The following is a 20,620-nucleotide window of genomic DNA, read 5'->3' as shown; positions in this document are numbered from 1 at the left end:
GCTCAAGGCTCAAAATTGACCTTGGGCCTTGAGCAGATCTTGAGCAAGCCATGCGTAAGTACCTACTATAAGTTGCTGGGGCAAGAAATGCGTCAAACACTGTATCCTTACACGTGTTCAAGATATCTTTAATATTTTTGCGTACGATACCATGAGCATATGAGCAAGACATACACAAATCTTGACATAGATTTTTTGATACACGATCTTGCGCAAGACACATGCGTAGACAAAGACACTAACAGCTAGGGGTCTTATTCAACATACTTATTCTGGAATCTTACTGAAACCCGTATTACTAGAGCATCGCTAGTATATTGTGAGATTGAAATTCTAATTTATGTAATGCGGAAAATTCAGAAATCAAAACTAAAATATCTATTTGATATTTCCCAATCAGACACTTAATATTCACAGAAATATAAATAATCCTATTAAGTTTAAGTTTTATCTCTACTTTAAATTAAAGTATTTCAGAAAAGTCAATAGACCCAAATTAGCTGTCGAATTATAGTCGTGTGTAAACACAAAATCTTTTCCACATATTTTTATTGCATTATATTGATTCTTGTCAAGACATTGCAAGATTTTCGATGATCTTGGTCTCGGTCTCGATATTGCAATCTATAGTATCGTCTTGGTCTCGTCTTGATAAGTCGAGACGAGATCAAGACAAGATCAATATAATCTCGATCTTGAGTACAGCCCTAATACAAGAGCACTTGCTTAAGTAAGTGTTACTTGGGCCATTCCCGTAATATTCAAGTCACCTATACATACAATTTTTAAACAATTAAAACAAATCCTTGCTACCATACAGTATGGTCGTAACACCCTTACAGCATAGTGGTATCCGTGAAAAATTTCTTTCCGTGTACTCACATTTGGATTGTTATATCTTTCCCTTCAAATATAACAAATATGTAAAATCAGATCCAATCGTTTTTTTTTAGACATACATTTTAGATTAACATCAAGAGTTTAATGAATAAAAAGACTGTATTAAATAAACACAAAATTTTTAATTTCAGGCAGCCATTCTTCAACAAACTGCTGAGTATATATATCAATTAGAGCAAGAAAAAACTCAGCTTCTTTCTCAAAATTGTCAGCTCAAAAGACTTGTAAATCAACATGAAGGAGGTGACGTACCAGTAAAAAAACGTAAAATTGAAACTCAAGGTAAATCACCCTCTTTCAAGTTTCTATAAATCGTCCTATGTCAATTTAATATTAACGATATAAAAATATATATTTCAGGTGTGGTAGTAAATTTGCCTATACATGTAAGTGAAAGCGGAGACGAAGGATTGGGCAGTATGTCTCCAGAACCATTGTCAGTAATTACAGTTTCTACGGATGGCCACTCAATAGTTAGTAACAATAACAATGCTGGTATAGTTAGTGAAGTTGTAGATTTAAAGCGACAATTGGAACGAGAACGCCATCAACGTTTGAATTTAGAGAAGCAATTACGAGCAATACAAACTCAACTTTATCCGGAAAGATTTCGGGACAATCAGCTTATAGCTTATCAGCCACATGAAGTAAAATTCAACAAATATAATTTTGTTTTTTTCTATTATGGAACTTATACGAATAAAAATGTTAATTTTTTAGGTCATAGAGCACACAGACAACGTTATGGCCCAAGAAACAGAAGATGCAGTAGCAACACTGCAAGTTGTATCAGTCATGTCTATTCCAGCAGTTGGATCAACTCAAACAGTCGAAACATCAAATCCCGAACCAAGTACACCACCTTTATCGCCACAGCCAGTCGAAGTTATTGCAGAAGAAATTATGAAAGAAGAAGAGATTTGTCCTGAATCTCCTAAATTAATTGCATTTGCTACCAACAATAAAATATTTCAAGCAACCGTTGAAGAGCAAAGTACTCCAGAATCTTTTTCTCCACCAAACGTTACTTACAAAAACGAGTTTCATAATAATTCGACGCAATTTATAACAGCGAGTCCTACAAGGCCTTTTTCACCACCTGTAGAGCTTCAACGGCTGCCTAGTGTCTTAGAAGCTGCAATGAAGGCTGAACCCAAAGTTGAAGTAGAAAGGTATATCTAAAAATATTTATCGAAAAGTTATTTAATAATTAATATTAATTGAGTTATACACAAAAAGAAAAGAAATTAAACTCAAGTAATTATTTTTTCTGTCTCATAAATACTCAAAATAAGTATTTTTTTTCTAAAACTAAATTGATAGCTTTTATTTTAAGAAAACTATTGCTTCACATTAGCAATTAATTTCTAGAAGCATCAATTACTTAAGGGAAGCAAATATTTCTTCAATTTAGTTAATACGTTCTCAAATTTATTACAATTGAAAACTTCAATAAAGTAATTATTTGGTTGAATGAAAAAAAGGAATTGAAGAAGGACATAATTGAAAATTAGAAAAAAATTATTGCATTAAGAAATAAAGTTGTTTTTATAACAAATTGAAATTTCTCATTGGTATTGATAAAAATATAAAATATATTAATTTTTTCGATAGCTACTTCTATAAACTATTAAATATTTAAATTTTATCATTTAGTTGTGTGAATTAATAATTACGATGAAAAACATCGATTAATAACTAAGAGTTTTGGGAACTGACAAACTGGGTCTCGCGGTCTGGTGGTAAAAAGTCAAACTAATGATAGCTTACAACAGTCAAGTAAATAAAATACACAGTAAATGCATGCTGTTAATATCATCAATAAATTTTATACAATAAATTATTAAGAAATAAAAATTAAAATAGAAGGCAGAATATTTAGAGAACGTAAAAAGGAAAGAAGTTGAGTATTTTGAGCAGTAAGAGATTATCGGACTAAAGCAAATAAGGAATTTAAACGCGGGTTTCTATAAATTCCCGGAGGCTGATGATCGATCAGTGGTATTTGAAAATTTTTTTGATAATTTGGAAAAAGTTGATGAATTAAATGCGTCGAAAAAGTTATTAAAAATAAAGAAAGTTACTCCTCAAATGCAAGTTTGCTCGTTACATTTAAAAAAATCAGTCTGTCGGTTGACCCTGTGGGCCAGCCCCAAAACTTCCCGCCCATTTCGAGTTCCTTGAGCTCGAAAAATTGTTGTGGATACATTTTCGAGCTCTTCGAGCTTTTTATGAGTTTTATTGAGTTCTACAACTGATCAGATTTTAAAATTGATTTATAGAGTCATTTTTGAGAAATTTCCAAAATACAAAAAAATTTTTTTTTTTAATTCTTTCATTAACGGTTTCTCTTGAACGAATGAACCGATTTTGATAGCTGAGGTGGCATTCGACGCGGCTTACAAAGTTTTAGAGCTGATTAGATTTTGGAATCAATCCATCGAGCGAATTAAAAGTTATTCAAAAAAAACATTTTTGAAAAAGTTTTATTTTTGAAATATCTCCGAACGTACCCTACCGATTAAGCTCAAATTTTCAGTGTTTATAGTAAATAATAAGCCGCGTCGAATGACACCTCGAAGATTAAAATCGGTTCATCCGTTTAAAAGTTACAGAATATTTACATATGTATGTACGTACGTACATTCATACATACACTATCATATCATCTTGAATTTAGTCAGAATAGCTTCCTAGAACCTCAAAACGTCGACATCTGTTGGAATTTCGATTTTCACAAATCGGGGTGAAACCAATAACTTCCCGAATTTTTGAAAATTTGCAATTTTCTTAGTGGAAAGTTAAAAAAACCGATTACAGTAGACTCGCGATTTTCTTCCTTTTGACCCTTTTTCTATGTCTAACTTTAACTGCCTTATAGCTCCGCCCGCAGAACCCTCTCAATACTTATTTACCTGACAGTACGTAAGTGTTGCAATTGAAAATGTAACTTATTTTACAACGTACAATTTTTTTTATTCCTCATTAGGTAGATTTTTTTAAAAATCTAAGTTTCGTATTTGTCCTTATAGTCAATTTTTCAAGGAATTTTGTCATAACCTATCATCATTAGTTGAGTAGAGTTCGAAAATACCATTCGTTAAAAAATTTATATATATATATGTAACATAACCAAGTTTTGAGAACACGATTGCGGCTACAATTCTTATTAGATCTTAATCAAATTTTTCACACTTATTCTATGGGCGATTGTCAAGGTTAAGTTCGAAGATGAGCTAAATCGGTCAATCAGTTTAGAAGTTATGGCTGTTTTCAATTTTCACGATTTTTCGAAAAAATCAGTTTTAATTTATGACCTTAAACTTTATGTTTTGACCATTTCTTCCAATAATTCGATAGGTTTGAAAATTTTAATGGAATTAAAAAATGTTGAAAATACGGTTTTCAATCCACATGTCTTATCCATATCCCATAATAATCCAGTTTCGTCAGTTGTATTTTATTATGCACAAAATAACCTGTAAATTTCACAGCTATTTTATATTTTAAAAGTATTTCTTTTATTACTTATGATGTATCAAATGTACCTCTACTCCCTATGAGTATCACTAGTCTGGTCATTACGATAGCGCCCAAAGTTCTTATCGGATCTTAATGAAATTTTTCACACTTATTCTACAGGCATTGATTGAAAAATCTACCTTCCATTTTGGCTGCCGAATGGCCTTTTTTCCGTATTCCAGTAATTTAAAGATACATTTGAAGGCAAATTAAAAAGTATCTCTTGCGCTCTTGTTATTTTCGGATTATTTAGTAAACCTTAAGATTAAATAAAATAGCTATTAAGGCCATTCTCCAAGGGCGCCTCCCCTACTTTTTTCCAAAAAAATGGCGCTGCCTGGTAGCCGGCGGCCGCACTAAAAACAGTGCTAGAGCTGAAAAACATTAAAGTTAATTTAAAATTATTTAAAGTAATAAAATCCAAAAAATGATAATTTTTAAATGAATGATAAAATTCATATATTTTTTTTAAATCATTAGTTGATACTAGCAAAGTCTGAAACCTGAGATTGAAAAATAATGTTTTCATTGACCTTGACCTATCAATATCACATTTATTTTATATGAGTAATTAGAAAAAGTTTTAATATTTATCGAAAAAAGGTCTTCGTAAAAGTAATTTTATTAACACGTAGAATACTAAAAAAATTACTTACAGTAATTATAAACACTCAGTTGAGCGTAGTTTCTTTAATAAATTTCAACATTATATTTGGAATTTAGTAACTTTTTATTTTGACAGGTGTAAGCCCCGATAAACACATTGACGTAAAATGACGTCAGAGTGACTTTACTCTATGTCATCATTTACGTAAGATATAAGTCAGGAGTGAGTCAGGTTTGATTAATTATTTCACACTTTTTTACGTAAGATTATGATGTAAAACTAATGACGTAAACATGACGTAAAAGTGCTGTCTGAGTAACATTCTATGACGTCAATATGACATATGGGTGATGTCAAAATTATCAATGCTAAATAAATATTAAAAAAAAAAAAAAAAAAATTGAAATACCGAATTTTCGAGCTGGTTAGTACAGCGCGAACGCATTACACATTTCAAAACAATATTTGATAACATAAAATAATGAAAAATCCTGGACGTCTTCTGGGTTCGAACACTGTTTCTCTTGGCTGGTAGTCCTGAGCGTTGCTAACTGGACCACATCACGAGAGTTCAAGCCTAATTTATCAAAACCTTTTGAACATTATTAAGTATGTATTCAACAACATTAGGTAATTTTCTTATGTAAAAGTATCCGCAAACAAGCCAGTGACGGAACTTTTCCCAGAACGTTTTTAAAAAAAGATGATTTGCGGTGAGCGGTATATCTCGGCTGGAAATTATCTGAAATAAAAAACCATTGAAATTTATTCAAAGCATTATTAAAACCTTCCCCCAACGTTTCCTGATTATTATTTATTATTTTTTTTTTTTTCAATTATTAATGGTCATTTAAAGTCAAAACTGCTATTTTTGACGAAAATTTGCGCCGTTTTGGAGGTGGAAAAGCCTCTTGATGTAAAAAAAATTCTTAAATTCAACGTTGGGAGGAGGTATATTATACGTAGAAAGTGTGTACCAAGTTTGAAATAAATTGGCAATGTTGTTTTTTAATAGCAGTGAGCACAGTCCGCGAGCACTTAAGTAACTCTTAGGACTTTCTTTTAAGGGAATAAAATTTCCTATAAAATTCCCACTAACATTGTCAATAATAAAGGTCAATTTGATACGAAAAATGATTTCCTCAGCGGACATCAGTGAAACAGCTGGAATTACAGCTAAGTAACTATGGGCACTTTTGAAGAACACCAAATGCCCTACAATTTGCGACCAAAACCGCGTCGATATCATAAAACCTAGCTGAGTATTAGAAAGTTAAAAAATAAGTAATTTAATTTACGTGTATTTTAAAAGGGAAATCTTTGAAATCAAATGGAAAGTACTTAGGATTGAAATTTAGAGCACAAACTTGGCAGGAATTTTCGTTTAAGCATAAAAAACAATCTTTTGCTTGATGAGCAACAAAAAAAATATTTTCGCTGGAAACGAAGCACCCTAATACACACTGGTCACAAAAATTAAGGCATATAAAATAAATTCTAAATTTTACAGTTACATGTTACAGACTCGGTGAAAAATGGTCGTTGAGTAAAAATAAAAGAAGCAAATTGTAGCCTCAAGTTTCTAGTTTTCAGATCTGAACTTCAAATTTTGTTATTATGCACGAAAATTTTTTTTTTTTTTTTTTTTTTCAATTTTTTAAAATAATTACTGTTTTTAATTGAAGAAATAAAGCTTGCCGCTAAAAAAACTTTTTGACATTAAGAAAATGATTGAAAATCAAAAACTCCACTAACCCTAAAACACTCAAGTTATAAAAAAAAACACTACTAATTTGGAAGTAAATTATCAATAAAATATGTTTAATTGTGTTGTTGTTAATTTTCTTGTGTCCTAATTAATATTCATTTTAAATTTCAAGTCTGTAGGTCTTTGAATCGAAGATGTGAAAATTTGCATTTCTTACGCCACCGCAAAGGTCTACCATAGTTAATTATTTAAAAAAAAATTTACACCAATTATTTTCTTGTATCGTAGGTAATCTTCATTTCAACTTTCAAGTTTGTATCTCTCTTGGTCAAAATCGCGAAAGTTCATTGCTTACGCCCCCGCGAAACCCCACCAATTTTGATTTAAAAGAAATGAATTACACCATTCTTTTTCTCAGTTCGTCAGTAATTTTTATTTTGCTATGACAACAGTTGATATGGCAACGTTTTTTACGTCATCTAGTAGTACCCAATCAGAAAAGCGCGTTTGGAAGATAGCCAATGAGAAACGAGGATTCGTTTAGTTACTCAAAAGTCCATTTTGAATAGAAATTCCGTAAAAATCCATTCTCAGTGAGCATCTGCGTCAAGAAAGGAATATATATTGAAACGAAGTTGAGGTCAACCCCTCATAAGGAGAGGTGGAGGATAAGGTAAAACTAAGGTACGCGTATCCTGACATTATAACTAAAGTTTATTAAAAGAAAGTATAAAATAAGTATAACTAATACATAATTGATAATTGATTTATAGAAAAGAACATGAATGAATAGGCGCGCTGGCTTTTTTACAGACGATACTCGGTGCCATTGCGCCGGTATTTCGCGCATTCCCTCTCCGGTATATCAGGTAGAGGGGAGTAAATGATAATAATAATGTCTACTGGTAAGCACAGGTAGACTTAGCAGGTAACATGGAGTAATTTACCCCATGTGATGACTCATTATCATGATTCGATAACGAGGGTCTCTAAACCTCGTTACAATATACATGCTGAATTTAAAGTCGATAGGACATATAGTTTCGAAGATCTTGGTTGCTATAGTAACGGTTGCTGTTGCAATAGTTGCTATGGTGACGGTTGCTATGGCAGCGGTGACTGTGGCAATGGTTGCTATGACAATGGTTACTATGTTAGGAGCTTCATAAAATCCGTTCTTAGTGAGCATCTAAGTTGCGAAAAGAATATGCATGCCAAATTTCCAGTCAATAGGACCTATAGTTTCGGGGATCTCGTGATGAGTCAGTAAGTCAGTAGTATTTCGCCTATGCATTGTAACATGATGAAAATTCGAAATCGACTCATCGTTTGAATTTATTTGAAATAATCAATAGTTACCGGATGAGCAAATTCTAGTGACATCTAGAATCAACAATTTCGGCTGCGACCGAGCAATTGATCCAATGCATGGATTGAAACGAGAGATCTAGGATAGACGCCGTACTGAACGGCCACGTTTTTGTATTTGAACAATTCGTCTCAACCAAAAGAACAATTTCGATTCCGATTTTTGAACAATTCGATATACGCCGTAACGAACAATTCGAGTTTCGATCAACGACCCGTTACACTAATTGATAATGAACTGATTCCGAGTGAACAATAATCGCCTTTCGTGAACAAGCCGAAGTCTCGGCACGAGAACTGAGCAAGTGTACGACTGATTGATTTGGTGTAATGAACAAGTGAAACGCATGCTGTGTAATTAACAATTAATTACGTGCACTAATTATATGATAGTGAAATTTAACGCGTTGCCGAAATATAAAAATTATTTTATATTTTATTTTATTTCATTCGAGCAATTCTGAGAATTACGGATTATCTGTGTCTCATTCGCAACAGCAATCTTGTCGCCTCGCTGTGTAAGAATACTCTGACGTCACTAGTCGATAAAATAATTTTTTTTTCTTTTCGTCAACGACTATTATTTTTTTGAGTAACGTACTGACTGTGTGTGTTGAACAAGAACGATTTCTACGAGCAATTTGTTTTTTTTTTGTTGTTTATATCGAGTCAAGCCGATCACGACAATTTATATTTTGTTGCAACCGATTATTTTTGTGGAACCGATCAATTATTTTGTTTATTTAATATACGACTAATTTGTTTAATTCTGATCAATCATTTATCGTAATCTTAAGTGCCTGACCTTTCCCCGATCCACCACCCTGAGCCGACATTTTGACAATTGTTTATTGGTGAGTATAAAATCACCTAGCGCTCAGCATTTTAATTTTTGAACAAGGTTGCCAAAGTCGTAAATGTATTCGGACTTCACTCCGGTAGATCCCCAATGGTGAAAAACCCGTTACAGCGTATAGAGATAGATGTATGATCACTAGTTTAACAATTACCCAGGCATAATCAAACTTAATTATATATTTTGTGACGTTACGTTGCCAAAAGAGCGGAGTTGGAGGTAGAGTAAGTGTGAGTCTGTGTGTTAGAAAGAGATAGAGTTGGTATATGTGTCGAGTTAACTGGTGTGGATGAAAAGTTAAGAGTATGGAGTATGTATGCGCGGTGAGCTAAGTGTGTGAGAGTATGAGAATAGGAATACGTGTACCGTACGTGGTATGTTTTGGAGTATATATGTGTGATGGAGCGTGGATTTGACGAGGAATGTCGAGCTGTGTCGTAGATAGTGGTCAAGATAACGTGCCTCCCGACCAGGGATGACGACTACGTCCAGACTTAGCTCTCGGGGTTGACGTAGTAATCGTGGAAGAGCGATTGAGATGTCGCCGCCCCTTCATATTGGAGTCCGAAATTAGCTAGGGTACGTTTATGATTATTTGGGGATGGCAGGCCTCGTTTGCCATGCTCGAGGAAGCCAAGAATCTGCGAACCGGATACCACGGGGAGTAACACTACGTGAAGGTCCACGGCTTGCATGTGGTGGGAGTACGAATGGATGAAGAAGTGAGAGTGACCGAGAAGGAATAGAGCGTGCGAGTGAGTGGAGTGAGAGATCGGAGTGAATCAGCTGTGCGAATACCGGCGCGTGAGTTCATTGAGCTTTGGAGTTGCTCGAGTACAAGTATACTGGGTAGTCGAGTTTGTAGTTTTGGAGCAAATGGTTGCCAGTCGGAGAGTCGCTGAGGTAGGCCTCGACCGCAACCCTTGACTGATGTCGTTTTAAAGCCTGTGGCTTTAGCTAGTGTGCTATGGGGGCTGCAAATTACTGCATTATTTATCTATTTTTAAGATTTATCTGAAAAAGTGTATCGAGTGTTGAAAATTCGTCGTCATTGAGAAGTTCCCGAAGTCATACTCAAGTTTTTATTTAGCTGACGGGCTAGGAGGACTAGACCGTGGGCCTTTTGGGGCTCTCAGTGCCTCTCCCGCGTCATATTTACGATATTTCATTTGGTTTCTTCTCTTTATTTTATTTTACTTCTAATTTAATGAATCGGCTTATTCTACGCAATAAGAACCGCGACCGTCTCTCCACAAACTAGCATACTGAGCGCACCAGGACATGCCACTACCAAAGTCCATGTCTCTCATCTCCTAAAGATTTAGATTTTAGGTTTTAAATTTATGTGTACGTATAGACCGGTTGACGATACCGGGGAAATGATATTTATGTGTAATTTAGTTGAGTCTGATCGAGTATTAAAAATGTACGTTCCCTGGCGGTTTTGAATCACAGTAGAAAGACGGTGGATCCACGGTAGTTACACGGTGTACTTACCGTGATTCCACGGTGGACCCACCGTAATTACACGGTGTACCCACCATGGTTCGATAATGGATCCAGAACTTTAATTACGAGAAAAACAAATTAAAAAAAAAATCCTGCCGCCTGATAGGCTCGACCCCGAGACCTTTGAATTCTAAGTCTGATCTGTTATCCACTGAGTCAAATCTCACAATTAAAAAATAAAGTTGATTATATTTATTTGGATAACATTGAACTTAAGAAAATTAAAGACGTCAAATAAATGATTGCTTTTCTTATTTGTATGATATTCGATTATGATATTGTTTATATGGTAACGAGGTCAATAGTGGTATACCCAGTAATAACTAGGCAATAACTACTTCTTTTGGTCAGTTATATAGATAAGAACTTAAAATTTTTTAAACTTATATGAAAATTTTGTAAGTTAATATTTGGGTTTTAGATAACTAAATTCCTTATTGAAGCTTCGACATTCCCTTACTTGTCGCGCTGTTGGTCTTGTTAGCCTATTTCCAAAAATTTAAACAAAGTTTGTATACTTCATTACATTTATGAATGCGGCAAATTAAAAAATTTCATCAACTTTATAAGATTTATGAATCATTATAAAATCATTTTTTTTCGAATAATGTTACGTTTTATGGACTTATCTAAATTATTTCACAAAATTTTATGATTCACATACCTGCACAGCTTGATATTGACTCAGAAATTGCTATAAGATAGAATTTACTAGAACTCAATTATTATAATTTATAAGATTATACAAAATTTGAAAAGTTTTATTAAAGTTTTTTGACTGAATAGATGAATCTATCAGATTATATACGAAATAATGTAATTTTATATAACTACATAAAATTGAACCATAAAGATTTATATTATTATATATAAATATCAGTGGGTATACTGTGTGACCACCTTGGAATCACCGTGAAATTTCGGTGAATACACCGTGTGATCGCAGTGGGTACACCGTGTAACCACCATATATACACCGTGATTTCACGGTAAACCCACCGTGGATACACTGTGTTTCCACCGTGATTCAAATCCGCCAAGGTTACAATTGATTTACATATATATTTTTTTATTCAATACTTTGAATCAAAAACATTTCAATTTATTAATATCAATAAATTAAATAAAGCTATGATACATAGAACTTTGTAATTGCTATGATTAAAAGATATAAGTTTATTTGGTTAAAATTTTCCTGCTACTATATTCAAGCACCTTCGCGTGCACTCAAATAATTATACAGACCTGATGTTTAGATCTGTCAAAATACAAAGCGACTGAATTCCAAATATAATGTTGAAATTTATTAAAAAAACTACGCTCAACTGGGTGTTGATAATTACTGCAAGTAATTTTTTTAATTTCCTACGTGTCTATATAATTACTTTTACGAAGACCTTTTTCCGATAAATATTAAAATTTTTTTCTTATTACATGTATAAAATAAATGTGATATTAATAGGTCAAAGTCAATGAAAATATTATTTTTCAATCTTGGGTTTCAGACTTTGCTAGCATTAACTAATGATTTAGAAAAAATATATAAATTTTTTCAATCATTTAAAAATTTGCATTTTATTACTTTAAATAATTTTAATTTAATTTAAAAGTTTTTCAGCTCTAGTACTTTTTTAGTGCGGATGCCGACCACCGGGCAGCGCCACTACATTTATTAGAAAAAAGTGGGGGGGGGGCACCTTCAGAGAATGGCCTTAACATGTTACAGGAAAGTTTTTAAGAAATTTGTTGTGAAAAAACGGTTAATAAAAGTTTTGATATTACTTTGGATGAAAGCAATATTATAAAGACTTTTTTAATTAACATTTGTAACGATAATTCAAATAATGTTAGTAATTCTATAATGGATACAAATTTAAATAGTTATTACTATATTTCATATATTGATATAATGAATGAAGTAATAAATATCAGATTTTAGAATGAATATTACACTGTATTCTTTGAAGATTCTTTATCCTTGTACAAATACACGAAATAATCACACAGACATATCCCCACCACTAATTACCACGTCTTTTAACCTTCTCTCGATTTTCTTACAAACATCCCCGAGGAACGGAAGGAAATCGCTAGTCTATTGTATATATTGCCAGATACGTTTGGATAGTTCAACCTAAAACTTAAAAACTGAAAATATTATTTTTGTTTTTTCAAGTAAATAAATATTAATTTTAATAAAATTTCTAATATTCTGTAATTTTTTAGACTTTTACATTAATTTCATGAAGTTCTCTTTCATATGAGACGTTTATCCACAAAGCGTGGTAACTACGATCACATATTTATCACATTTTTTCGCGGTTCATTCCACATTTGATTAAATATCCGACTAATGAAATTCGTTCGGCATCATGTATATTTTTTTTTTTTTTTGAGTTTTTACCCGTCCAAGATAATATGTCTATGAAATTTAATAACATTTTATTTATTTACCTTACTATCACATAGGTTACGCATTTAAAAGTGTGAGCTACTGTCCGACATGTTTTTTAAGCCACGCCTCCGTGTCAGTTCCCATTATTGAAAACATAATTTCTGAAAAGCCACCGTGGCTTAGCGTCATAAGTCTCGCGTGATGGATCTAGGTTCGAATGTTAAGTAGGGTAAATTTATTTATTTAGAAAAAAAATGTTTTTTAAGGTACAAAATTAATCTATAAAACATTAGGTACAAAAATACATGTCTAACAATATTTATTTGACAAAATCAAATTTTTAACTTCCCGCTAAGAAAATCGATGATTTTCGAAAATTTCGGGAAGTTATTGTTTTCATCCCGATTTTCGAAAATCGAGTTTTCATCAGATGTTGAGTTTTGAGGTCCTAGGAAGTTATTCTGACTATTTTCAGAATGATGTCCGTCCGTCCGTCCGTCCGTGTGTGTGTGTGTGTGTGTGTGTGTGTGTGTGTGTGTGTGTGTGTGTGTGTGTGTGTGTGTGTGTGTGTGTGTGTATAAACTGTAACTTTTTAACTAATGAACCGATTTGGATGGTTAGGGCGGCAATCGAAAGAGCTTGTTGGCCATCAACTTTTCTGAAAAATTCAGATCATTTGATCAAGTCGACTCCAAAATATTGGCGAATTACGAGAAAAAAAATTTTTTTTTCTAGTTTTTTATTGATTTCTCAGAAATGACTTATACGATCGACTTTAAAATCTAATCAGCTTTAGAACTTAATAAATCGCGTCGATTGCCGCCCTAACCATCGCAACCGGATAATTCTTTCGAGAGTTATCGCGTGAAAAAGAAATGGTAAAAAACGGTTTTTTGCGAATATTTTTGAAACAACTAAACTAAACAATTTCAGAATCTGATCAGCTTTGAAGTTTATTAAAGTTATTGGTATTGGTCTGATTTTCGAAAACCGAATTTCTATCAGATCTCGACGTTTTGAGGCTCTAGGAAGCTATATTGACTAATTTTACGATAATGTCCAAGTGTATGTGTGTGCATACGTACGTACGTATGTAAGTACCTGTATCTTTTGAACAGATTGACCAATTTTGATCTGTCAGGTGTCATTCAACGCGGTTTGTTAATATCTAGAAGCCGTAAAAAATTGAGCTTGACTGATCAGGAAAAATATTCCAAAAATAAAATTTTTTCAACAATATTTTTTTTAAATAACTATTAATGTGATCAGTGGATTGATTTCAAAATCTACTCAGCTCCAAGACTTTATAAGCCGCGTCGATTGCCACCTTAAACGTTTCAATTGGTCAATTCGTTCGAGAAATATCGTTGGAGAAAAAAATGGTAAAAAACATTTTTTTCGAAAACAATGGCATAAAAACGTATTTTCGAGCTCAAAGAGCTCGAAAACGTATTCACAACAATATTTTCGAGCTCAAGGAGGTCGAAAATAGCGGAAAGTTTTGGGGCTGGCCCGCAGAGTCAACCGATAGACCGATTTCTTTTCTCAGTATTAAGCAAGAAAATCAAATACTTGAATAAATTAATTATTTTACTTGATTAAAGGAATAATTGCGTGGCACTATTTAAGTAACTAAAATACTTAAACCAAGCATTTTTTCTTGAAAACATAAATTTTTATTTCTCAGTATATAATATATATTTTTTTATCTAGACTTCCATCACCAGCGAGTTCCTTGGAAGATGGTACATCGCAAGCAAGACTATATCTCGCTAATACGTCTCGACAAAACTTAGAAACGATTGTTGAGGCGATACGGCATCTTGAAGGAGATCATCTATTTAGCGATGAGCCAGCGCAAGATATTCCACTTGCATTAACGAATAAGACTACCGCGGGTGCTTCAACGAATACGTCAACTAAACAACGACTACTTCACGCTGAAGTCAATAATTTTCTGCAATTTCACTCACAGCAGCAACCAACTCAGCAACGACCTGGTGTCATTGTTGTTAAACATTCGTGATCATCTATTTTTTATCCCGTTATTAATAATTTAATACAATGTGAACGAACATAAATTTTTCAATCACTGTTACAACTCGTACTCATCAATACCTTTTAGTAGATATTTTGTCCTCACAAAAAAAAATATTTCATAAAAAATCTAAGGAATATTTATTTAACTTCTGCGAATTATTACTATTATTATTATTATTATTATTATTATTATTATTATTATTATTATTATTATTATTATTATTATTATTATTATTAATTATTTAGATAATAGAGATAATGTTTAGAGTACTAACAAGCCTGTTACAAAAACAAAGCTTTTTTTTTTTAAAATTCATTTTATATTTTTTATATTTCTGTACATATCGTTATTTCATTTGAATAAAATGCGTGACTCCCGTGAAAAATTATTTTTCATGATTATCTTTATAAAAATTGCATTGAATAAAAGTAATAAATATTATATTGTTGAACGATATATATATTTCAGTGAATGTTAGAATGCACAATTACTCATAATAATAGTTTTTTTTTAATCACATAGTCTTGAAATGTATATGTATGCATATATACATATATATTGTCCTTTTTTAATAGTTGTTGAATAATATACATTGTAAAAAAATTTTTTATGGGATGTTTTTTATTTTCTTAAAATTTATTATTGAGTGTCAGAGTAAATCTGAACAAGTTGTTTATACCTTCATTCTTAATCATTATTTGTTTGTTGTCAAATTTGTGCCAAATAACAAGTATTTTATTGCCTTGTTTTGATGCACATTCCTCAGTGCATTTATACAGAAGTGTCTATGATTAATTATAAAAAGAAAAAAATCACAGACTAAATCTTACAATCAGGAAATGCATTAATGAATCGATTTTTCTTACAACAATTTTATTAGAATATCAAATAGTGGTGGAATCATTTAGTATTTGATGCGATTGTGAAAATTTTTCTTATTGTTTCATAATATAATGTATATTTAAACTAAAAAGAAAAAAAAATAACAAACTAAATAATTAGATACGTATTTATATATTTTTTTGCAGTTCCCATTCTGGTTAAAAAATCATTTTGAATTTTTGATGTCATCACCCTTATTCTCAATTTTTTTCTATGCCTTTAAAATACAAAACTTGAATTTATCCAGATATATCGAATGAAGTGAAAAAAAAAAAGCACACTCTGATGCTTCGCATCATGAGTCATACAATTATAAAGAAGTTTCGATTAAAGTAAGCTGATACCAATATTGAATTGGCTACAGGAGTTGACTGTAGCTAGTTACAATGATCGCATAATATTTTTCCCGTTAAAAATAATTTTATCATAGTTTATTGTTTTAAATCGTTGAGAACAATTTGCTTACATACTTTGTAATATAAAATAGTTTGATAGAGAGTAAGTTGAAAGAGTTGGCTGAAAAAGAATTTTTATCAAATGAAGGACACTAAACTTGGAGCTATTAAATTAATAAAAAATTTGGAAAATCCAAAAGTGCACGACTCATAATGCTCATTTATTATGAAATAATAAAATAATAAAAAAATGGCGGGAAGCACAAATAAATTTAAAATATATACAATTTTCTGTCATTAAAATTTTTTGTTTTTGGACGTTAATGTGCAAGCGCCCCTGGTGGAATAAATGTACGTATAATGTATAGATATATCACCATTCATGTTAATTTTACATATATATATGTATAGTTATGCAGCCTTTCTATTCTTTTATTAATTGTAATTAAACGATACTAAGTTACCTAGCCATTTTCAATAGGGGATCTACAAATCTTTCAAAGAATTATTTAAAAAAAAATTTGATTCATTTACTGGATTTTTTCGCAAGTTATCGTGTCTACGGGATTCATACCTGACGGACAGGAAATTTTTTTAAACTATTTTGATGTTTTGTCAGTTTTTATTGAATTAAATAAATTTTTAAAAAGTATAGAATTAATCTCCATTAAATTATCTTCAAAATGGTGTGCAACATATCTTAATTCCGTGAATCAACAAAAGTATAATAATAGAAATAGTTGCCGAAGTGAGGCGAAAAAAATTTTTCGATTGTAAAGCACTCTCTGATGCTTCGCATCATGAGTCGTGCAATATAAAAAATGATTCTGCTGTCTAATGATAAATAACGATTTCACACTCTAATATATTTATGTATTAGACTGATTTAAAAAAATCGACTATTTTTTTTGTTTTTTTCAATTGTACCGAAAATATTGTTCGTGATGACAAAAAAAATACTGTCAAAGTTTGAGGTCTTGATATTAATATTAACAACCGCCTTATCGCAATTTTCTCACTCATCAGGAAATCAGTGTATCGGAAAAATAAAGACGTATCTTTGTTGAAAATTTAACGCTCCACAAAAAATGTCTCTTATCATTTTTCGATCAATTTAATTTTTCAAAAGTTATTCAAGGTCAAAGTTGGATTCATAGTAAATTTTAGTATTATTTGACTTTTTTGGCGAAATTATCAGGCTTATAATGTTACAATACCTTTTTTTTTTAAATCATTTCATTTCTTACAAATTATCTATAATAAAGTTTACGAAATTTTTAATTATTTGCGTTCAAAAGTTGGTAAATAAAATCGACCAGAATACGATTTCTTGGAACGAATTAATATTTAAATGCAAATAACTAAAGGGTTTTCAGGAAGTTAGAAAACTTTGTCGTAAATAAGTTGTAGAAAGTGAAGAGATCTACAAAAAAGGCCCTGTAACATTTTGAGATAAGGCTAATAGTTTCGCCGAAAGAGTCAAATAATACTAAAATTTACTAGAGGCGGCAGAAGCAGCCGAGCGGTTCTCATGTGACTCGAGTGATCACCTAAGTTAAGCAGCATCGAGCTTGATCGCTACTTGGTTGGGTGACCGCTTAGCTACGCGTTGAGCTCGAGCGGAGGTCTCTGACCGTTAGGCGCTAGATGAGGATCTAGTGATCGGTAAAATAGAAATTAGAGACTAGATTAGATCACTAGAGTCTAGATTAGATCACTAGAGCCTCACCTAAACCTAACTGTACTGGCAATGGTTTTTTCTGTGGTTTCCTTTGCTGCTATACTCCCACAGCAAAGGTCGGGAGTAGGGTATCACCGTAAAGATACAGCACAAGTCGGGCCACAGCCCCACAATGAAGACAGAAAAAGTAAGCAATTGCAATATAAAAAGTCAAAAAGTGTAAAAAGCCGAGAACACGAATATACACTGAAGCAATTAAAAAAAAATGTATGTTAAAATTGAGAGAATGCACAAAGGATTCTGGTATAGGTGTGGTTAATTCAATAACTAAAAATTAACACAAAAATTACAGATGATAAATTAGCTCTTTATTAACAATATGTACACTGAAAAACTTGTGAGTAAAATACTTGATAGCGAATGCAACTAGATATATATGCGATAGCGAATGCAAACAATATTAAATTTGCGTATAAAAACTCGACACGTGATCGGTAGCGGATCAGAACGTGTAATTAATTTATAACTAATTAGACGCAAGCAACAATTTTTGTATATACTCAATAATCAGTAGCCTTGATATACTAGCTAATTATTGAGGATATTTTAGAGTAAGTTAAGCGGGATTATCACACAAAAATAATTTATACTGAGCGAAGCGGTTAGACGGATAGCTATATTTGTACTGAAGAATCTACGATGTTGATCGAGATAATGAAACGGTGGCTTCTTCCTTCGTTGCCGCTCAGTGGTGACGTGAACAGCGTGGCTGTCCTAGCGAATTTTCCCATTGGATAAAAAGCACGCCAATAATTAGCCGCCAATTTTTCTGATTGGTCGGCTGGTAGCGGGGCTCTCGTGCCGATTTGACACGGCTATGAGTTAGAAATTGTATGCACCGGGCCCAAATAGCGAGTGACCCGGCACTATTCTGACCTTGAAGTCAGTAGCGAGTTCGGCAGCTCCCGGATGTAGCGAAAGTACACGAAGCTTTTCGAAATGATTAAGCTCGTGACTGAACAATATGAAAACCGCCTGACCCTGCGGGCGAGCCCCAAAACTTCCCACTGTTTCCAGGCTTAGGGAGCTCGGAAACATTATTACTTGTGAATTTTTAATCTCTTCCCTGACGGTTTTAAATCAGCCTGGAAACACTCTGGGAGTGGAGACACGGTGGATCCAGGGTGGTTACAGGGTGGGTTTGTGCCATTTTATCACCGTGTATACACGGTGGTTACATGGTGTTTCCACGATGGTAACACGGTGTACCCACCCTGATTCCACGGTGTATTCACCGAGATTCCACAGTGCATCCAGGGTGATTACGCGGTGTACGTGGAATCACGGTGGGTACACCGTGTAATCATCGTGGAATCACGGTGAATACATCGTGTAATCACCGTGGAATCACGGTGAATACACCGTGTAATCACCGTGGAATCACGGTGATGAAATGACAAAAAACCCGCTGTGTAACCGACGTGGATCCACCGTGATTCCACCGTGTTTCCAGGGTGAATCAAAACCGCGAGGGTTCGAGCTCAAAAATTTGTTAGGCCAGTAAAACATACTTTCGCTGAAAAATTATAATTTTTATCCGACGATATCTTTGTGTTACGTCCTGGTTGATGTTTTGGCGCTGGCGTGGTTGAGCGGTCGATTTGAATTGGACGTAATGAGAACTTACATATAATTATAAATAATTATTTAGTAGGGGTTGAACAGCCACCATTCGGTGGTTGAAATAAACTGGTTATTATTTTATATCTCAATCCGATTTATTCAATTGTAAAAGAATAATTTCAATAATGTGGAAATATACAATTGAATCAATTTATAAATTGTTAAAGTTCGTCTAACAATAACTTCGAAAGGGTGAGAAAGAAGTTGAGTATTTAATATTGAGCCTGACTGCTCTCTATGATTCTATATTTCAGACTGACTTCTCTTGATCGAGAAAAACTAGAGTAAGTCTCTTATCAATACGAGGCGCTTGGGCATCAGGCCCGCGCATCGTTCGATATAGAGGGGTGGATCGTGATAAGCAATATTCTCGAATGATCCATTCTCCGTTCTCACGTTTTCTCCGTTTTTATTATTAACAAATGAGTCACTTATCTATGAACAAAAGTTATCTTAGAACAAAATAGATGTTTGTGCAGCTGCACGTCTCGAGGATTTACTCGAGGCGTCAGCGTTTATTTATACATAACAAATATTAAGAGAAAAATAACTTTATCAATATGTTTCAAATATTCTAAATAATATCATATTATTTTATATTATTATGTTATGCTATATTATTACATTATATTATATCCTATAATATAGAGTAACTTATTAATTATGCAACTTGCTAAATTATCAATATACATCTTAATTAATTAGTTAGGTCTCAGATCGGTCTCTTAATAATTAGTATTTAAAAATAGTCAGAGACATCTGACGAGCAGGCTGGGACGTAACACCTCCCCACCCGGTAGACAAGCGCCCCGCTTGTTCTGGGCCTTAGCTCTTGCTGTAAATGTAGTTTATTTTCTTTATTGTTTTATTTGTAACTCTATTTTACCCATCTTCGAGTTTAAGAAATCTAAGTACCGACCTGTGACCTATGACTCGACGCCTGCCTTTTTAGTGGCGACATTTAAAAAAATCCATTCTCTTTCTAATCCGTCTGTTTGTAAACCATGGTAAACATTTTTATGGTTTTATTTTAATGACGATGTTCTTTTTTTTCCTAATCCTATTTGTTTGAC

The 20,620-nt window shown here is 32.9% G+C and overlaps 1 protein-coding gene and 1 long non-coding RNA gene across 3 annotated transcripts in view; one reads left to right on the top strand and one right to left on the bottom strand.

Annotated features, from left to right (window-relative positions):
* LOC103572710 (uncharacterized) overlaps nt 1-15,909 on the top strand; it is a 51,639-nt gene extending 35,730 nt beyond the window's left edge. The window contains exons 3-6 of the mRNA XM_008551443.3: nt 1,032-1,182; nt 1,261-1,547; nt 1,621-2,072; nt 14,579-15,909. Of these exons, the coding sequence (XP_008549665.1) occupies nt 1,032-1,182; nt 1,261-1,547; nt 1,621-2,072; nt 14,579-14,891 (1,203 nt within the window). The 3' untranslated portion in view covers nt 14,892-15,909. The remainder of the gene's footprint in view (nt 1-1,031; nt 1,183-1,260; nt 1,548-1,620; nt 2,073-14,578) is intronic.
* Nucleotides 2,451-5,810, bottom strand: LOC103572709 (uncharacterized). Of its 2 annotated transcripts, none has more exons than XR_549112.2 (3): nt 5,439-5,810; nt 4,449-4,796; nt 2,451-4,379 (listed from the first exon to the last, which is right to left on the bottom strand). It is a non-coding gene; the product is annotated as an uncharacterized LOC103572709 (long non-coding RNA). The 2 variants fall into 2 exon arrangements; XR_549111.3 differs by lacking the exon at nt 5,439-5,810 and adding an exon at nt 5,079-5,409.
* Nucleotides 15,910-20,620: the final 4,711 nt, after the last annotated feature.

This window comes from Microplitis demolitor, chromosome 1, assembly GCF_026212275.2.
Source record: "Microplitis demolitor isolate Queensland-Clemson2020A chromosome 1, iyMicDemo2.1a, whole genome shotgun sequence".
Lineage (NCBI taxonomy): Eukaryota > Metazoa > Arthropoda > Insecta > Hymenoptera > Braconidae > Microplitis > Microplitis demolitor.
This window is presented reverse-complemented; position numbering and strand designations above follow the sequence as displayed.